Source organism: Ipomoea nil, unplaced genomic scaffold (genome assembly GCF_001879475.1).
Source record: "Ipomoea nil cultivar Tokyo-kokei standard unplaced genomic scaffold, Asagao_1.1 scaffold1407, whole genome shotgun sequence".
In the NCBI taxonomy this organism is placed as follows: domain Eukaryota; kingdom Viridiplantae; phylum Streptophyta; class Magnoliopsida; order Solanales; family Convolvulaceae; genus Ipomoea; species Ipomoea nil.
In genome coordinates this window covers 4,628,998-4,647,794 of record NW_017617835.1, presented here as the reverse complement: position 1 = coordinate 4,647,794, position 18,797 = coordinate 4,628,998, and the positions used below count along the sequence as shown (strand labels likewise).

Sequence of the window (18,797 nt, the reverse complement as noted above, 5' to 3'; positions counted from 1 at the left end):
TCGTGTTAAAAATTTGAACCCGTTAACCTTAACGTGTCGTGTCCGTGTTTAGCCTTATCGTGTTCGTGTCGTTATCGTGTCGACCCGTTAACGAACCCGTATACACGAATTGCCAGGTCTATGTACTCCTATTTCATACTCCCATTTTCTACTTTCTATAATTTGACATGCTTTGATTGATCAATTTTATAAGAGGGTCATGATGTTTAGTTATTTCTTTTTTTCTTCCTCCAATCAAATTTGAACACAAGTGGGATTAAAAGTTGAGAGTACATGTAATATTTTTCAATCATCATATTAGCCTATCAATTGTCAATATAGTTCTTAGTTTTCAATTTCAACTAATTTGATCATCGAATTGTTTAAAATTTCGTCAATTAAACCTTGGAGGATCAAATTGAAGAAATTTTAAAAATGAAAAAAATCACCATTTTGGTCCATCAAATTAGTTTTATTGGCTCTGAAAATTATTTTTCAGACTTCCCATGTTTGGCAAAGGAGGAAAAACTAGAGTCAATAGAAAATAAGGATGAGTCAAAGGGAAAATAGCATTATTTTTCCAGAAAACATCTTCCCAATATTTTGGGAAGTCATTTTCCGGAGCCAACCAAGTCTTCATTCTTCTTCTCCCTAACCCTACCAGCCAACCGTCGTTGCACCCCAAACCTGTCCAAGTACGTTATTGCCATCACCACACCCAACACCACCATCGATCGCCACAACGAATTTTGAGAAGTCATTTTCTTGATTTCCAAACACAAACTAAGCTTTAGTGTTAAATATGATCTTTTCTCGAGTTTTGTGAATTAATAAAAAAAGAAGAAGAAGAATAAGAAACACTAATGAGAAAATACACTAACAACCACCCATAAATTTATTTTTTTTAAAAAAAAAAATTATTCTCTCTCCAAGACATAAAAAATCTAAAACTGAGTTCATCCAATATTCTCTTACAGGGCGTTTGGTTGGAGATGGAGAATTACGTGGGAAATGAATTGCAATTTCATGGGAGATGAATTATTGGGAATAAAGTAGGAATTTAAATTCTAGTGTTTGGTTTACAGTAATAGAATTACTGGGAATTTCAATTCCAATGTTTGGTATACATGGGAATTGAAAGGGAATAAGTAGTAGAAAGTAAAAAATGTCCATTGTTCTTGTTAGACATTAATTTTAAGTTAAAAAAGTTAGGGGTAATTTTGACTCATCACTATCTTGTTTTCTTCCTAAAATCTCAGGAATTAAAATACCAAGGGGATATGGGATTTTAATTCCATGAAAATGGAGGAGTTGCAATTCAATAGAATTACAATTCCTTTCAATCAAACAAGGAAATTTTGTGGCCTTTGAAATTAGGTGGGAATTAACTGAGAAGGAAATTTAAATTCCCTTCAACCAAACGCCCTGTTATGGCAGATTCTTTTTGCCATAATTATACATGGAATAAGGTAGGGTGGTATTAAGACTGCTATACCACACTACATATGTTGTAGCCATGTAACATGTCTCGGACTAGATACCTATGCATCATCTGCACTAAATAATATAACTAGGATAATATAATTAGGTTGTCTGTATCAGCTTATAGAAAAAATGTTAATATATAATTAATGGATGGAGCACATAAGATTTGAGGATCTGATGCCATGTTTAGAGTGACTCCAATTATATTATTCTCTTCCGCCTTAGCTTTACATGCATTCATCACCATTATCCAAAAGCCATTTTCAATGAGAATATGGAAGGATAAAGAGTATATATGTATAATTAGAGTTGAATATTTTGACCTGTTTCAGCTTAGACCACTAAAAAAATGTGGCTGGAAACCATCATGTGTTGGATGACTTGTAGTTTTTGTTCTTTAATTTTTTTTCTCTTCTTTTACTTAACATTCATTTTGTTTATGTATCAGATAGAATTTTTCATTCACATCTTGTAAATAAAAATGTATAGTATATGATGAGATTATAGAACAGTTTACCTGGTTTACTAACTCAAACAATAACTGGGTGTTTGGTTGGAAGGAGGGAATTAGGGGGGAAAGAAATTGTAATTCGGTAGAAAAAGAATAAGGTGGGAATAAAGTAGGAATTCAAATTACGTTGTTTGGTATTGAGAAATAGAATTTTGGAGTTGAGAGGGAAAGAAGTGGTATAAAGACTAAAGTACCCTTATGTAATAATAATAGTAATAACAACTAAGGGTAGTAGTGTCATTTCATTTGTTTTTTCTTTCTCAAATTCATTAAATTGCAATTCATGGGGTACCCCATGAATTGCAATTCAACAAAAAGAGAGAATTGTAATTATGTAGAATTGTAATCCCCTCCAACCAAACAAAGTAATTGAGACATCCACTGAAATGCAATTCAACTACAACGAAATTACAGTGAACTAAACGCCCTGTAAGTCTAATGAAATGGGATGAAACCAGGAACATCGAATTATCATTTCATTTGTCGAACAATTAGTTGACTATCTATCTCCATCAATGAAAACGCGCCACATCAAATTAATTTGCTACTATCATTTCATTTGTCAAGCCTCGATATATGATGTTATAATTTTGATGACATGCTCGCATGGGCAGCTCAGTTGGTCACATGGGTAAAATTTGAAAAAAATGATTAGGGATGGAGTCTCACCCGCAACAGTGAGGGAACTCGTAAGCAAAAGGTCTAGCCTCCGTGTTAAAAAACCTCATAAGGGTGATAATAAGTCATCATATCCCCTTGGACCCCTTAAGCCCTAGGTGACACATGTGATATGATGCAATAACTAATATAAATGGTCTTGGCCCTATAAAGATGAGTTAACCCAAAAATGTATCGTCATATTGCAAGGTCATCATGCATTTTATGTCAACGACATATATAATATAGTGATCGAAACAAATGACTATAATTTATCCTTAAATGTTGTAGTTTATTTGCGGGAAGAAATCGAGATAAATAACTCATTTGTATGAAACCGAAATCATTAGTAATTTATTGTTAGCCATATAAGTATTGATTTATTTTTTTAAGCCTTATAATATTGAGTTCAATACTCTATAAAACGTACACTTAATATTCTTAAGAGTAAATTACTAAAATAATCCGTCGACTATAACGAAAGTACTAAATTGATTCTCGATTTTTTTTTTGACCGATTAAGTCATCAAGTATTGAATTTATGTTCGATTTGATCCTCCATCAATTTAAGTGTTAACTAACCGTCTCTTTTGAGGGCAAAATGGTACTTCAGTATTTATTGTATTTCCCGCATTTCGTAATTGTAGGAAGATTAGTCAAAGCTAACAAGAACAAATGAATGAATATGTTTCAAGATTCTCAAGAGCTTTTACTTGAGCCATGTGCAATTCTTGATAATTCGAGTACTGTGAAGTTGATTTGAGTTCATCAAGCCTAGCATTTCTGGGAGTAGGAACGTCGCCGACTGGGCTAGCATTTCTGGGAGGAGCCCATATCCCATTTTGGTTGGGGTAAAGCCTAGCAGCGGCGGCAGGAGCTTATTCCTCCATCATCTTCATTCTTGCAACATCGCTGGCGGCAGCAAAAACCAGATCCCAAGCTCCCCAGTCGGCCTTTTCGTGCAGTTCCGCTAGCGAAGGAGGAGAGGAGGCACCAGAAGAACCGGCACAACGTTGATTGCGGCAAACCAGACTCAACCGACTTAACGCTACGGGTGAATCGACTCAACCGCCACGGAGTGATCCCAAGCTCTCTGTCTCGTTTACCGACTCAACGGGGGATGAGAAATTGTGGTGAAAGGTAAAATCGTAACTCGGAATTCCAGATGCTTTCTTCGTAAGCTCTGGCAGCATCCTCGGAGACGGAGTCGAAGATGTCCAGCTACACCCAGGTTTTCTTCCAAGGGTTTCTGATCTTGGCGGCGAATCTCCCCCACGGACTCTTTCTCACTCCCCCGCCTAATCTCCGGAGATCCTCTAGATTCGTTGGCATTTTCAGGCTACGGACTCCCCACCGCCGCCGCTTGCTTGGCCGTTGCGGCTGCTCTGCCTCTCTGCATCACCACCGACGCCAAGTTAAAAAAAAAAAAGAAAGAGTGAAAGTTCTATTTTGCCCTCAAAAGAGACGGTCAGTTAACACTTAAATTGACGAAGAATCAAATCAGATATAAATTCAATACGTGATGACTTAATCGGTCAAAAAAAAAGTTGATGACTAATTTGATACTTTCGTTATAGTTGAGGGACCATACTTTATTCTTAATTTTGTGAAGGTGACAACCACACGCTACAAAGGAGCGTGAAGGGACAAGTAAGCAACAAATCTCGCATTCCAGATTCCGCCGCGTGGTGAAATCCTGCGATGAAACGCACTTCTATTAATCGCGGCCGAAAAGGAGAATAATCGGCGAGGTCGCCCCCGAGGACCACATGCGTGTCAGAAAAGGAAATTTGGTCACCCCCTGCGTGGTGCACTCCCATTGGTCCACGCTTCTCCCCGCAGTATGCTTTCCACGTGTCCGGACCATTTTCCCACCAAAAAAGATCACGAAAGCGATTTGGACGGCCAAGATCGCCCATCACAAGTCCAACGCCACACCTACTGGCTACTGTACGTCGCCATCTGCCCCGGGGCGGTGACGGGCAGCTGCCCGCCCTGCCCCACCATCCTCAGGTGCAATGCCTTCAATCCTCCATGTATTCAAAAGGCGTCTGTTTTCATGGGACCTCTCCACTCTCTGCTTTTAAGATTTCCTCTTATCTCTTATGCTTTCGTTCTGATTTCGGAATTTCTAACCTTTAGAGGTGAAGAAAGGCTGAGAATTCCTCTGTTTTCTGGTGTTTTTTGTTGGTTGAATGGCTGCGGTGTGCGGTGGCGAAACGGAAGCTACGACTCCGGTTGAGCCGAGCTCCGAGGGTGCCAGGAGACGGCGGATGGAGATTCACCAGTTCCGGTTCGTGGCCGCCGACGTCGCGGTGGCTCCGCCGCTGGACAACGACAGGAAGCGACAGAATAATATTTTCCCTGCTTCTCCGCCGGCGCAGGAGAGCTGCGACGTGAGTGAGAATTGTAAAAAGCGGCGCAAATTGGAGGGAAACGATGTCTGTTATGTTTCTAAGCCGTGCGAGGATGAAGGATTTGTTGAGAAGATTAAAGAGGGTGAAAATAGTAGCGAAGATCCGATTGAGGATCCGGACCGGCCTGAATCTGGTACGTGTTCTGGAACCGAACCGGATTGCCCTAAATTCGGGATGACTTCTGTTTGCGGGAGGAGGAGGGATATGGAAGACGCGGTGGCGATTCATCCTTTTTTCCGGCGTAATACTGAGAATTCCACGAGCTCGCACTTTTTCGGCGTGTACGACGGCCACGGTTGCTCACATGTAAGTTTAACAAGTTTGCACGCGAAGTGTTTGATATTTGGAGTTTTCTCTAATTTCTGTGTGGGGATTTCGTAGGTGGCGATGAAGTGCAGAGATCGAATGCACGAGATCGTCCAGAGCGAGGTCGGCGGGGAGGAGCCGGAATGGAAGGAGGTGATGTCCCGGAGCTTCTGCAAAATGGACCAGGAAATTACCGACTGGTCAAGCGGAGCCAACGCCGCCGCCGCCGCCGCGCGCTCCAGTTGCCGCTGCGAGCTGCAGACTCCGCAATGCGATGCCGTCGGATCCACCGCCGTAGTCGCCGTGGTAACACCGGAAAGTATCGTTGTGTCCAATTGCGGCGATTCTCGCGCCGTTCTTTGCCGGAATGGAGTCGCTATCCCACTCTCCGTCGATCACAAGGTAAATACAAATTCCAACTGTGCTTAATTAATTTCTCATGTCAATCCATTTCTTAAGAGACTGAAATCGTGTTCCGATTTACCTTGTGTAGCCGGATCGACCGGACGAAGTAAATCGGATCGAAGCCGCCGGCGGCCGAGTCATCTACTGGGACGGACCTCGAGTTCTCGGAGTCCTGGCAATGTCTCGAGCTATCGGTATGTTCTATATCCCAAAACCTTTCTAAATTTACATATTTTTACTTTTCCGGCCGATTATGGCTAAAACGTTTCATCTTCTCAGGCGACAATTACCTGAAACCCTACGTGATATCGGAACCGGAGGTAACCGTTACGGAGAGGACGGCGGAGGACGAGTGTTTGATATTAGCAAGCGACGGCCTATGGGACGTCGTATCAAACGAGACAGCCTGCGGCGTCGCCCGCATGTGCTTGCGGCAAGGGAAGCCTCCATCGCCGCCGCGATCGCCGGGACGAGACGACGCAGTCACGGCCGCCGCCGGGGAGAGCTCGGACAAGGCCTGCTCAGATGCGTCAATCCTCTTGACAAAGCTGGCCTTAGCACGCTACAGCAGCGATAACATAAGCGTCGTCGTCGTCGATCTGAGAAGAAATCCATAGCCAAACTAACATTAATCTTCTCTCTCTATATATATACATATACCTTAAAAATTTTCTCATTATACAACATTGTAGTACTCTGAAAGTCCAGTGTATACAAGAATCCATGGCTTCCTTGAAGAAGGTGACCTGGATATAATGAAATCTCAGATTCCGATCTGGTTTGTACACCACCAAAATGTTAGTAGCAACATCTAGAATTGTTCTTATTTGCTAATATTGAAATTTCCATTTTCTATTGTTAAATCCTTAATTATTATTGTTGGTATGAACTAATTCAGTGATATCAACATAAATTGAATAAGTAGAGAATAATAAGAAGCTTTAATGGTGTGATATAATAATAGAATGTTGACCCCATCAGCAATGTATGAAAGTTTTATTTATAAAATTAAAAAAAAAGTAGTGAAAAATATAATTTTTTTGATAAATATTATTATATTTTAATGTAAAATTATTATATTTTTTAAGTAATATTAACAAGTCTTTTAAATTAAAATGTAAAAATATTACGGAGTATATTTTTTCATAATAAATATTTAAAAAAAATTAGTGTAGGCATCAAATTACGTGGAACGTACGAGTCAGAATTTAAGGTAGTGTACTTGTGTTGCGCATTGAAACACTGACACGTTGAAGATAAGAAAAATGAAGAGAGGAGAGGAGAGGATTATAAGGATGATAAATGTCAACTCCGTAAAGGAGAAGTGGGGGAGGGCAGGTCGGGTATTGTTACATATTGCGGGATCCACCACCGATACGAATCCACTTCTGCCATGGGACGTGATGGCATACCAGCACTACCCATTTGGATGCCTCCACGTAGCGTCACTTTTTTTGTGACAATAGAAATGTACATACCATAATTATTATCTAATAGTATTCATTAGATAAATCTTATTATTGAATAATAGTTCACAAATTATATACTGAGGATTAGTTTTGTTGAGATTTTTAGCACAAAATGACATGTATGTGGTTATTTTGTGGTACAAATATATAGAGTCCACTTTTGATTTGGTTCGGGTCAAAATGGATTTACACTTTTCATATTGAGACGAAGAAATTGATATATTGTTCGCTCAAAACGGATAATGTGTGAGCGAGAAATTGCTTCTCAAAATAGATTTATTTGACAAATTTTAAAGTAGACTCAATTGAGTTGGAAATAAAAGGTGAAAGGGCTTTGTAAAAATTAAAGCACTTGTCCTGAATTGGATTGGAAAGTGGGTTTACACTATTATATATACAAGAGCTTTCTAGAAAGAGTTTGAATTGTATAGCATAGAGTTTCTCTCTCGCGCTCCGATGAGTAAACTATGCTTACTAATTTGAACTTATCAAAACTTTGGTTTTCTTTCTCTATTCATCTCTCAATCTTTCCTTACACAAAATTCTGTCAATACTTCTGTTAAAAAAAAAATGAAGTGCTCGCCTATTGTTCTAATTCGTCAGACTTTTTATTTTAGTGTTCAAACTTAAAGTCGTGATCTATTTTATCATGAAAAACTCTTTTCAACATACAAAAAAGAGTTACTGTGTATAAAGTCTTGTTTGATTAGTGTGAGAGTTGTGATTAATGTTTAAATCATCATATTTTACTAGGTAAAAAGGTTAAATATATTTTCAAATAATTTGTTAAATTGTAATTAAACTATTAAATTGCTATTCCAAAAAAAAAAAAAAAAAAACTATTAAATTATTAAAAGCCTTATAATTAAATTTATGAATTTATAGAAATAGTGCAATTGCATTTTTTTAAACATATTATCATAAGGTAATTTTTAAAAATTTACTTATATGTCCTTTTAGGGTTATAGTGGCTTCTTTATTCAAAGCATTAAAAATCCTCAATTAAAAAAAATTATCTACTATAGGTCTATAGCCAACTTCTTTGCAAGCCCTGGCTTCTTCATTATCTAGGCCATGACATCTTTGTCATGGCCTAGTCTCACATCATCACCTCCATCTAGATCTAGAAAAGGCAACGATTGTTGCCTTCTTTTAGAAGAAAAGCCGGCAACCCGCAGTGGTGACGGGTGATTGTGTTATCAAATTCATGATTTTATTTTATTCTATTTTTCAATGAAGAAGAAATAAGATTTTTTTTAAAAAAAAATAATATCAATAATTATAATGTCAAATAAGCAATATCGATATGATCTCACAGAAAAAAAAAAAAAGATTAAAATAAGTTAGTTGTGCGATGTTACGTGAATTCAAGTATATAATTGAATTGATTTTTTAAATTATAATTTGATAGTTTAATTATTATTTTATAAATAGTTGAGAAAAGGGTCAAATAGGCCCATAAACTTTACCTTAAAAGGTCAATTAGGCTCCTAAATATTAAAAAAGGTCAATTAAACACTCAAACATGTTAAATTGGATCAATAAAGCCCAAAAATCGGTAAATAACCTGTTATTACTGGTCATTTTAATTCCGGCGACCGGCGAGATTTTCCGGTCGTCTTCCACTGGAGAGAACTTCTCCCTGGTTTCCCTCGCCGGAAACCAGAGAGAAGTCTGGTTTCTCTCTGGTTTCCCTCACTGGTTTCCCTCTCTGGTTTCTTCCGTATTCTTTTTTTTTTTTTTTTTTTAAGTTTTTAATAATTAATATTATTTGGTTTTTTAAAAAAATAATTATAATTTTTTTATTTTAAACAAAATAATTAATTATAAAATGGTTAATTATACAATTCTATCTCATTTTTCAGAAAATGAACCAAACACACAAAGACTATTTTCTGCTGTGCTGCCAAACACAAGAAAGGAAAATGTTTTCCGAAAAATGACTCATTTTCCAGAAGTCATTTTCCTGCTTTCCAAACGGACCCCTAGTTGAACACTATTGACTCTATTATAACGTAGAATTTATCCATACATATAATACATTTTCTCAACTTATTGAAGCATAATGAGTCAATGTCACTAGTGAGGTTCAAACCTGTGAGGAGTTATTATTATTATTATAAATAAAGTATAATAAGTGTGGTTTGTTTTTTTAATACATTGAACAACATTTGTATATAGACAATAAATCTAGAAAAATACTTTCTTCCCCTCTTAAATTTCACCTCCAATATTTTTTATTGAAATAACATTTATTCATTGAGTGCTATGAATTGGTTAACCCTGTTTAGTTCGACCAATGAAACATAGATAACAATTTTATTGATGAAATCAAATATACATACCAATGGATGGTGGGTTATTGTGACCAAAACCCAAAGGGCCCAACCTGTTGCAATCCCTCTTGACATGAAATCTAGCTGGGGAAAAATGGTCCTTGTTTGGACCACCTAGTTTAAGTATAAAGGATGAAGAGAAACATATATATGAGAAGATAGTATTGTGCATATATATGCATTATTAATACTGTCAACTTGATTCAGCTAGAACTGGTTCACAAAGAAACCACAGAACTGCAAATGGCAGATCAAAGACACTAACTAAACACACATGATGAACATGGAAGGAATTGAAACCAGTTTTTGATTCTCATTCAAACCCATTCACTGTAAAACCACCATCAACAGCTATAATCTGCCCAGTCACATAAGAAGCTGAAGGAAGACACAGGAAAGCAACCACTGATGAAACCTCTTCTGGTTCCCCGATCCGCCTGAAAGGAGTCCTGGATATCACCCTATCCATAAACTCCTCCTTCTCAAGAACCTGCAACAATCAAGTTCCCAGAATCCCACAATTACTTCAACCAACAACCTTAACAGACTAGAATACAAAGGCAACTCAGGTTGTAACATCTGCACAAGGTCCCCAGTGCACACCCTCAGGTAGTGACTGCAAGTTTTCCTCGTCACTCAAAGCATAAGAAGAAAAGGGTACATTACATGTTGCACAAGCGAGGTTCTGATATACCAAGGGGCAACGGAATTGACCCTAATGTTATCTTTTGCCCATTCGCAAGCCAAATTCTTGGTAAGCTGATTCATAGCCCCTGTAAGTAGGCAATAGAAAAGAAAGCAAAGACTCAAAGAGCCATAACTTTAGTCAAGAAAGCTAATTTTCCATTTTCCACGTATATGTAAAGAAACTTTATTGTGATTATAGCCTGCCTTTGGTTGCTCCATAGATTGATCCCGTATATATGTGTACCAAGCCAGCAACAGAGGAGACAAAGACAATGCATCCAGCTCCAGATGCTTTCAAGAGAGGGTACGCAAGCTGAGACAAATGGTAAGAAGACTCTAAGTTGGTAGCCATGATTAAAGAGTATTCTTCCATAGTGTACTCAGCTGTGGACTTCTTGATGTTTGTCCCAACATTGTTGATCTGTGGCCAGAATGATGAACACCAAGTCAAAAGCCCAGGCAGAAATATAACAATGCTTATAAGGTGGACCATGATCCACACACATAGAGTACATTATTTCTATGCATATGTTACATTATTTTTTATGCATATGGTACCTTACTTTTATACGTAATGTTTATGAAGGTTCATTATTTATATGCATAAGGTTCACTGTTTGTGTGCATAGCATTCATTATTTGAGCATATACAAACTAATTGAATGTTGATTATTTAGGCATGTATATTCTAGGTTGATTTCTGTTGTACATAAAAAAATTTTGCCCACAAAAGACGAAATTTTCTAGCCCCCGACCCACTGGATACTGGATAAGTAAATCACAGTAACTCAACAGCCCATTAGGTGAGAGGACTAGTGTCTAATAATCACAAGAAGCTTACCACATTGGGTGTAACAGCCCATTAGGTGAGAGGACTAGTGTCTAATAATCACAAGAAGCTTACCACATTGGGTGTAACTGTAAAGGTTCGACGTCTTTGCCACAATTTACCACAAGGAACCAACTGAGTTGTTCGTGTGGATCAGCCAGAAATCTACTTTGCTAAGATAGATACTGGCGGGACAATCTAGCCAAGTTGATCAGATTGTTCACTCGGTAATCACAAGGTTTCAAGTTCTACTATGTGAGAGCGGCCTATATACCAAGAGTTTGAAGGAATTGAAAGAGATAATGCATCAGATTTAAGGGTGAGTATGAAGATGACCCAAACAAACAATCAAGCCCTTAACAGTACTCACAAGAATGTTGAGCTTGCCATCAAAGGTGGAGGAAACCTTGTGGGAGAGCAGGAGCCGCTGGTCTGCAGAGGATAGATCGCAGACAGAACCGGAGACTTTGAGACCTTTAGAAGCCCATTCTTGCAGGCGCTGGTTCAGCTCTTCTTCCTTTCTTGAACAGGTGTAAACACTGGCGCCTAATCCAGCTAGCTCCTCCACTACTGCACGCCTAAACGCAGAAGAACACGAAAATTTTCAAACCCAGAAATGATTCCTCAATGCGCTTAATAAAAACCAGAACTTGATAGAGAATGGTGAGGGGCAGAATAGATACCCGATTCCACGAGTTCCTCCGGTGACGAGGGCGGTCATCCCAGAAAGAGACCATCTTGAACTACTGCTCTCTCCCACTTTCGCCATTGAATTCATCAACTGTGGCCTGTGGGTGTACTAAAAACCAAGCTGTAAGCTACGTGTGAGTCGTCACTGACAAGACCCCAATTCATCTTCTCATTTCACTATCATAATGACCCACACCCTTGTTTTTTTTTTTTTAGGTGGAGATTCTTTGTACGTATTGACACTTGTCCGTGATTTACATTTTAAAGATTCAATCTTTTGGGAGAAGAGAGATTGAAAAAAGTGAGACTATTACTTACAACTTCAATTTTTAGCGTGAGCAGCTTTGATCTTTATGATTCACTTAAGCTAGTTTACTTCCTTGTAATCATTTGTCAACTAAGATTATAAAGGCATGATTTATTTAATACACATGTTTAATGCTTTGGTAGTGATTATAAATTTTTCTCCTAACTTGAAAAAGACACTTGATAAATTGCTCAAAATTTCAGCAATGATTGAACACATTGTTTATTATACAGTACATAAATTAAACAGAGTATTACAAATGCAAGGAGGGTTAGAGAACCATTCCATATAATCTAACCTAAAAACAAACTCCCGAGCTAACAGATAAGTTATCCGATTCGCAGATCGTTTAACCATGGAACCAGGCAAAACCATGCACTGTAAAGCCTCCATCAACTGCAATAACCTGACCAGTCACATAAGAGGCTGAAGGAAGACAAAGGAAAGCAACCACTGATGAAACTTCTTGCGGTTCCCCTGGACGCATGAGAGGCGTTCTAGATACCACCCTATCGAGAAACTCTTTGTTCCCAAGCAACTGCAAAACGACGTTGCAAGAATGGCACAATTGGTTCAATGAACAATCTTACGATCAATTCTATGGAGAGATATATCACACCTCCATTAGGCTTAGTTAGGCTACTTGCCAGATAATAATTTTGTAGAAATTTCGTCCCAATAGACATAAAATACGGGTAAGGATGTTAGGTTTCCAATCATAGTCCAATAGACTTGCTAAGCCTCTCTGAAATCTCCACGAAACGAGAGAAAACAGAAAGAAGCTAAGAGCAACACCGCTTTAGAAACAGTTATCATATTCTTCTACAAATTTGTCAATCAGGCAAGAGTATGCATGCATATCCCAACAATAAATGGAAGTCACATCGTATAATATTAGGAAAGCGCAAGGAGAAAAGGATATTACATGATCCGTCAGGGAGGTTTTGATATACCAGGGGGCCACACAATTGACCCTAATGTTGTCCTTTGCCCATTCACAAGCCAAATTCTTTGTAAGCTGATTCATAGCTCCTACGAGTAGCGAATAGAAACCAAAGAGCTATAACTTTGATAGAGCTTCTTCCATTGTGTATTTATGTAAAGAAACCGTTACTGTAATGATAGCATACCTTTGGATGCTCCATAAATTGATCCAGAAGAAATGTTTTCCATGCCAGCAACTGAGGAGATAAAGACAATGCATCCAGATCCAGATGCTTTCAAGAGAGGGTAAGAAATTTGAGTTAGATGGTAAGAGGACTCTAAGTTGGTAGCCATGAGATAAGAATATTCTTCAGTAGTATACTCAGTTGTAGGCTTCCTGATGTTTGTCCCAACATTGTTAACCTGCAGATAGAATCACAGAAAGCAAGTCAAAAGCCCAGGCAGAAATATACTTGCCCACAAAAGGCGAAATTCTTCGCCCTAAACCCCACACCCTAGTCCGACAGGATTGTGGAGGAGTAAATCACAGTGACTCAGCCACCTAATAGATGGGATCATGGGAGGACCAGTGTTTAGTGCCCACAAGGGATAACCCCACAAAAAGGTGAAACTCCCACACTGCGACTGTCAGGGCACAATACTTCTCCAAAAAGTTGAATCCCAAACTCTAAGGGCCCCCCACACCCCGACCAGACAGAGCTTTTAGGAAGATGTAAATGATGGTAACTCAATGGCTCAGCAGATAGGGCCACAATATGCCACCTAGACACCAACTAAGCTACCCATACAACTGTACGGGCCAGAATACGGCGTGATCTTAATCTTGTATCTTTGTCCACAATCTACCACGCAGAAACAACTGGGCTAAGTTAGGTAATGGCTCAGTTGCCCATTGGGTGGGAGGACCAATGTCACTCCCACATCCTAAAAGCTAATTTTGTGTCCTTGTCCACAATCTGTCACCCGAAAATTAACCAACCGAGCTATCTATGCGGGCCAAGCAGAAATATACTTGCTAAGATAGGTAATTGCCAGAATTAGCATAGAACATCCCACATTTCTACTAGAATCAAACAACACTAAATTCAGATATCTGGGCATGTGAACATTAAATTCTACTCCGTACCAAAACGACAAAGAAAAACATAAGCGTTGGGTACTCACAAGAATGTTGAGCTTGCCATCAAAGGCGGAGGAAACCTTCTGCGAGAGCAGCACCCGCTGGTCTGCAGACGAAGCATCGCAGACGGAACCGGAGACTTTGAGGCCTTTCGCAGCCCATTCTTGCAAGCGTTGGTTCAGTTCTTCTTCCTTTCTCGAACATGTGTACACACTGGCGCCCAGTTCAGCTAGTTCCTCCACGATCGCACGCCTAAGAGCATCAAAATCAAAGTTAATAAAAATCAGAACTTTATATAAATGCGGAGGAGTGGGGGAGTAGATACCCGATTCCACGAGTTCCTCCGGTGACCAGAGCGGTCATCCCTGTAAGAGACCATCTTGATCTGCTGCCCTCTCCGGTCTTCGCCATTGAAATACTGATTCTCTCGCAGTGAGAGCTGAGAAGTGGATAATTGTTGCCGTTTTGGATTTTCTGATTCATTGGAGCTTTTAGTTTCTTGTCGGGCTTTATGGGCCCACCCTGGAAACAAAAATGCTCTGAAGGCCTGATAATATTCAAGCCCATAAAGAAAATACTCCATTGTTGGCCAAATTACGTTGTGGGCCCAGGTCCAAAATGGCGTCATTTTGCTTTAAAACGACGCGGTCTGAATTAAAAAATAAAATTACTTTCTTTCTTACCGTTTGTTTTCAGAATTCGTTCCTCTATATTCACAATTTTAGAACTGAATATTCACAATTTTATAGATCTTAATATACAAAAGAGTTAATTACCAAAATGGTCCCTTGACTATAGCGAAATTACCGATTTGGTCCTTGACTATTTTTTTTAACCAATTAAGTCCCTCAACTTTAAAAATTTTAACCAATTTGGTCCTCCGTTAGTCAACCGTTAACTTGGGACCAAATTGGTAATTTCGCTATAGTCAAAGGACCATTTTGGTAATTAACTTTAAGGGTGGGCAATTCGGTTTAGTTTTCTCGAATCGAACCGTACCGAACCGAACCAAAGTAATATACCGAACAACCGAACGATATTGGATTCTTGTATATCGAACGGTTCGATAAAAAACCCGATCCGAATTGTTCGGTAAAAAATTGAACTGAATCAAATACCGTTTGATTTTTTTTAAATATAATAATAATAATAATAATAAATAAATAAATAAATAAATAAATCCAAGTCACTTGCTGCTTGCTCTGCCGTTCAGCTCATATTATCACGGGTATCTCTCGTAAATGTTTTATTTGATTTCTTTATGGTTTGTTATCAAAAGTTCTATATTCTGTGTTATGATGTTTACATAGTCCATATCCAAAGTCTAATATATAACAAAATAGCAATCCAAAGTTCAAACGGTATTCGGTTCGGTTCAGTTTTTACCGAACAATTCAGTTCGGTTCAAGTTTTTACCGAACCGTTCGGTATACAAGAATCTATTACCGTTCGGTTGTTCGGTATATTACCGAATCTAACTAGTTTGGTACGGTTCGATTCGAAAAAACTGAACCGAATTGCCGACCCTTAAAGTTAATTACCAAAATGGTCCCTTGACTATATCGAATTACCAATTTGGTCCCAAGTTAACAGTTGACTAACGGTCAAACAAACGGAGGACCAAATTGGTTAAGATTTTTAAAGTTGAGGGACTTAATTGGTCAAAAAAAATAGTCAATGACCAAATTGGTAATTTCGCTATAGTCAAGGACCATTTTGGTAATTAACTCTATACAAAATTACAGAACTCAATATTCACAATTACATAACTCTATATTCAGAATTACAGAACTCTATATTCAATAGTATAACATTATTTTTGAATCTATATTCACAATTTTTGAACTTTATATTCACAAAAAATATCATTATCTGAGAAAACGGTGTCGCTAACGACACTATTATTCCAGACGCGCATTTTGAATCTGAATCCACCTTTTAATGTGGACCCAGGTCTCATCAATTGCTATTGTTCTAACTCATACAGTTAGTATTTTATAATCTTAGACGAGAAAAAATCTTTTTTCTTTTATAAAGAAGAAAAGATCTTTTATTAACTATTATTTTAAACACCTCCACTTATTAAACCTCAGCTAATTCGTCTAACCATAACCGTTAACATCTAATAACACTCATTGATGAAAAACCAAACATATTGAATACTTAAATTCTGCACACAACTTGAAAATGTGCATGCTTAACCACCATATACATACAACCTTAAAATCAACCTTCAAGCATCATCCTTCTGCATCAAATTCAAACAAAATTTTCATTTGTTTTAGAAATCAAAGGAACTTCTAACCATTGCAAATTGACACTCAACCATTTATTCAAATTACAGAGCAGTGAAGTCTTGCATCTAATGTATGTGATAGACAAAGGGAGAATTATTGAAACCACACAAAGAGATTATCTTCACATATACTAAAAGTAGCAATAATTGAAAAATCTAAATTCAATTAATTACTCAATACTCATTCGTCCTTTAATTTCCACAATCACCTCATCAATTTGACCTCCATTATATTTTTCCACTTTATCAAAAGTCAGGGGTGTCCATGCATGCGCATACAGACTCCCACAGAGCAACTTGTGATTTTATGACATCACTTTTATTTTTTCATAATGAATGTCTCAGGTTAAGAAGTATGTATATTGTGGTTCGAGAGGTAGCAATACTTGGGGTACATTTATTAGATTGATCTCATAAGATATGCTTATTTTAACAACTCTACCAATAGTACTCAATATATTCAGTTATACACTTATACCATACGCAAACACCTACACCGATCGAAACTATAAAAAAAAAAAAAATCATTAATTCATAATATCATCTCCTTTTAAAAAATGGGGAGCAACCCAAAAATAGAAAGCTAGAAAGGATCGGAAGTGGTGCCACTACATTCCATTTAGTCATGTCATGCACCCCAGGCCATTAACAATGAACCTCAATCTCTGCCATTTATCACAATTGATCTGTCAATGAAGAATTGAAAAGAGAGTTTGAAGGCTGGCCGGAGTGCCATAAAAGACAGCCAAAAAGGAATCTAAGATATGGCGAGTGACCACCTTATATTGCCATAATTTTTGTTGGGTAAACATCAATTTCCACCATATATAGCTATAGCTTCAATTATATATAAATATTCTCATCATCACTCAAAGTCAAAAGCTATATGTATATATATATATAAAGATATAGTATCAACTGTGTGTATAAACAATAAAGGTAGGAGCTGAGGATGAAGAAAACAACATGCGGGACGTAGGGATAGCCGCCGTGTCTTCCGCTTCATCTCTGCAACAACTAACCTTAGCTTTGCTTCATCATATCAATCAAACCATTATTACACTAGTTAACGTGCTACTTATTAGGTTTTAGGCCAGCCGGGACGTTTTTTTTTTTGTTTAAATATGTTTGATTCTCTCTCGCCAATTGTTCGTTATTGTATTGGATTTTAATTAATTTAGAGTTGAACTGCTATCGAATTTATATGGAACAACTCTTTAATGGTTATTTCTTCATTAACAATAACCTACCTGAATCATTTCTAGTTCTCATCCCCGGTTAAGTCATTTCTTTAGTAGGTACCTAAGTGTTATTTTTGTAGCATTTGGTGCAATTTTTTTTACCACATTTAATGGTTTTGACCAATTTTTTCATAGAAAACTGTTAGAATATGTCATTTGGTTTACAATCATATAAACTTGAAAATATATAGCTTTGAATATGTGTTTTTATTGTTTTCTAATAAAAAAAAATTGTCAAAATGATCACATGTTGCAAAAGAATGAAAGGCTTACACTAAATACGTGATAAAAATAATATTTAAGAACTAAATATATGTGAGAAAGGTCTAATTGTCGTAATAAGACCGAAAATAAACATTTTATTCAAGAAAATCAAACTCTTTTCATTTATCCAGAAGGTTAGTGGTTGGGTTTGGTTTATCATCAAGTTTTAAATTATGTTTTGGAATCTCATGTCTTAGGTGGTACAGAGACAATGGGCACACAAAAGCTACAGCAATTAATGAGGTATACATTTTCATTGTTTTTGCATTGAAAAAAAAAAAAAGAAACAAACAAAACTACCTAGTGAGGTTGATTGATTATTAAGGTTTCATTTTCTAGAGATTTAACATTTAATTGATGGATAATTTTGCTAGTTATCTTAATTTTTTTTTTACATTATAATAAAAAGAATAGTTAATACCATATGGGGTCTTCCGAGTATAGTAATTTTGTCACGTTTAATTTAGTCTTAAACTTTCAAATTGACTATCTGTAGTCATCTGACTTACAAATTATTATCATTCGTGGTTCAAATTAATCACTCATGGTCCTTCGACTGTACTATCAAATTTTAACCACACAGGATCCTTTCAAAAAGACCAGGACTGGTTAAGCCCGTACTATACTTGTACAAATAACCGTTCACACCGGACCGGCCCAATTAAGGAGCAAAATGCTGATCATAATTATTTTTTTGTTTACGAAATGGGATTTTAAACTTCCAACACATATGTTAATGAATGAGAGTGCACAGACATTCACATTAACCAAGTTGGTTACATGAAAATCAGATTAACACTAAATAAAAACAGATATATTAAAATTACAATCCGATATTTAAAAAAAAAAAAGT

At 37.3% G+C, this 18,797-nt stretch overlaps 3 protein-coding genes across 7 annotated transcripts; 1 reads left to right on the top strand and 2 right to left on the bottom strand.

Annotated features, from left to right (window-relative positions):
* Positions 1-1,537: 1,537 nt before the first annotated feature.
* LOC109186395 (tropinone reductase homolog At5g06060-like) lies at positions 1,538-11,914 on the bottom strand. Of its 5 annotated transcripts, none has more exons than XM_019336353.1 (6): positions 11,765-11,908; positions 11,452-11,659; positions 10,457-10,673; positions 10,232-10,338; positions 9,862-10,055; positions 9,715-9,828 (listed from the first exon to the last, which is right to left on the bottom strand). In XM_019336353.1, the coding sequence occupies exons 1-5, from the start codon at positions 11,857-11,859 to the stop codon at positions 9,879-9,881; spliced, it is 804 nt and encodes a 267-aa protein (XP_019191898.1). In that variant the 5' UTR covers positions 11,860-11,908; the 3' UTR covers positions 9,715-9,828; positions 9,862-9,878. The 5 variants fall into 5 exon arrangements, with proteins under 5 accessions (XP_019191901.1, XP_019191898.1, XP_019191897.1 ...); XM_019336354.1 differs by having other exon boundaries at positions 9,717-9,769; positions 9,836-10,055; XM_019336356.1 differs by lacking the exons at positions 9,715-9,828; positions 9,862-10,055 and adding an exon at positions 1,538-1,549 and having other exon boundaries at positions 10,202-10,338; positions 11,765-11,913.
* LOC109186393 (protein phosphatase 2C 37-like) lies at positions 4,676-6,547 on the top strand. The gene is made up of 5 exons (XM_019336349.1): positions 4,676-4,769; positions 4,813-5,355; positions 5,431-5,757; positions 5,849-5,954; positions 6,040-6,547. The coding sequence occupies exons 2-5, from the start codon at positions 4,828-4,830 to the stop codon at positions 6,375-6,377; spliced, it is 1,299 nt and encodes a 432-aa protein (XP_019191894.1). The 5' UTR covers positions 4,676-4,769; positions 4,813-4,827; the 3' UTR covers positions 6,378-6,547.
* A 407-nt stretch (positions 11,915-12,321) lies between the features above and the next one.
* Positions 12,322-14,613, bottom strand: LOC109186394 (tropinone reductase homolog At5g06060-like). Its single transcript, XM_019336350.1, has 5 exons — positions 14,469-14,613; positions 14,188-14,395; positions 13,209-13,425; positions 13,004-13,110; positions 12,322-12,616 (listed from the first exon to the last, which is right to left on the bottom strand). The coding sequence occupies exons 1-5, from the start codon at positions 14,552-14,554 to the stop codon at positions 12,428-12,430; spliced, it is 807 nt and encodes a 268-aa protein (XP_019191895.1). The 5' UTR covers positions 14,555-14,613; the 3' UTR covers positions 12,322-12,427.
* Positions 14,614-18,797: the final 4,184 nt, after the last annotated feature.

Bases quoted from the DNA above. Each gene is read 5' to 3' on its own strand.
- LOC109186394 (XM_019336350.1), bottom strand. From the start codon at position 14,554: ATGGCGAAGACCGGAGAGGGCAGCAGATCAAGATGGTCTCTTACAGGG. The intron at 13,111-13,208 runs GTATGCTATCAT...CGCTACTCGTAG, and splicing joins AATTTATGGAGCATCCAAAG to GAGCTATGAATCAGCTTACA. The intron at 12,617-13,003 runs GTAATATCCTTT...GTCGTTTTGCAG, and splicing joins AAACCTCCCTGACGGATCAT to TTGCTTGGGAACAAAGAGTT.
- LOC109186395 (XM_019336352.1), bottom strand. From the start codon at position 11,859: ATGAATTCAATGGCGAAAGTGGGAGAGAGCAGTAGTTCAAGATGGTCT. The intron at 11,660-11,764 runs GTATCTATTCTG...TTCTGCGTTTAG, and splicing joins GGAGGAACTCGTGGAATCGG to GCGTGCAGTAGTGGAGGAGC. The intron at 10,056-10,231 runs GTAATGTACCCT...TGATTGTTGCAG, and splicing joins GAACCTCGCTTGTGCAACAT to GTTCTTGAGAAGGAGGAGTT.
- LOC109186393 (XM_019336349.1), top strand. From the start codon at position 4,828: ATGGCTGCGGTGTGCGGTGGCGAAACGGAAGCTACGACTCCGGTTGAG. The intron at 5,356-5,430 runs GTAAGTTTAACA...GGGATTTCGTAG, and splicing joins ACGGCCACGGTTGCTCACAT to GTGGCGATGAAGTGCAGAGA. The intron at 5,758-5,848 runs GTAAATACAAAT...TACCTTGTGTAG, and splicing joins CACTCTCCGTCGATCACAAG to CCGGATCGACCGGACGAAGT.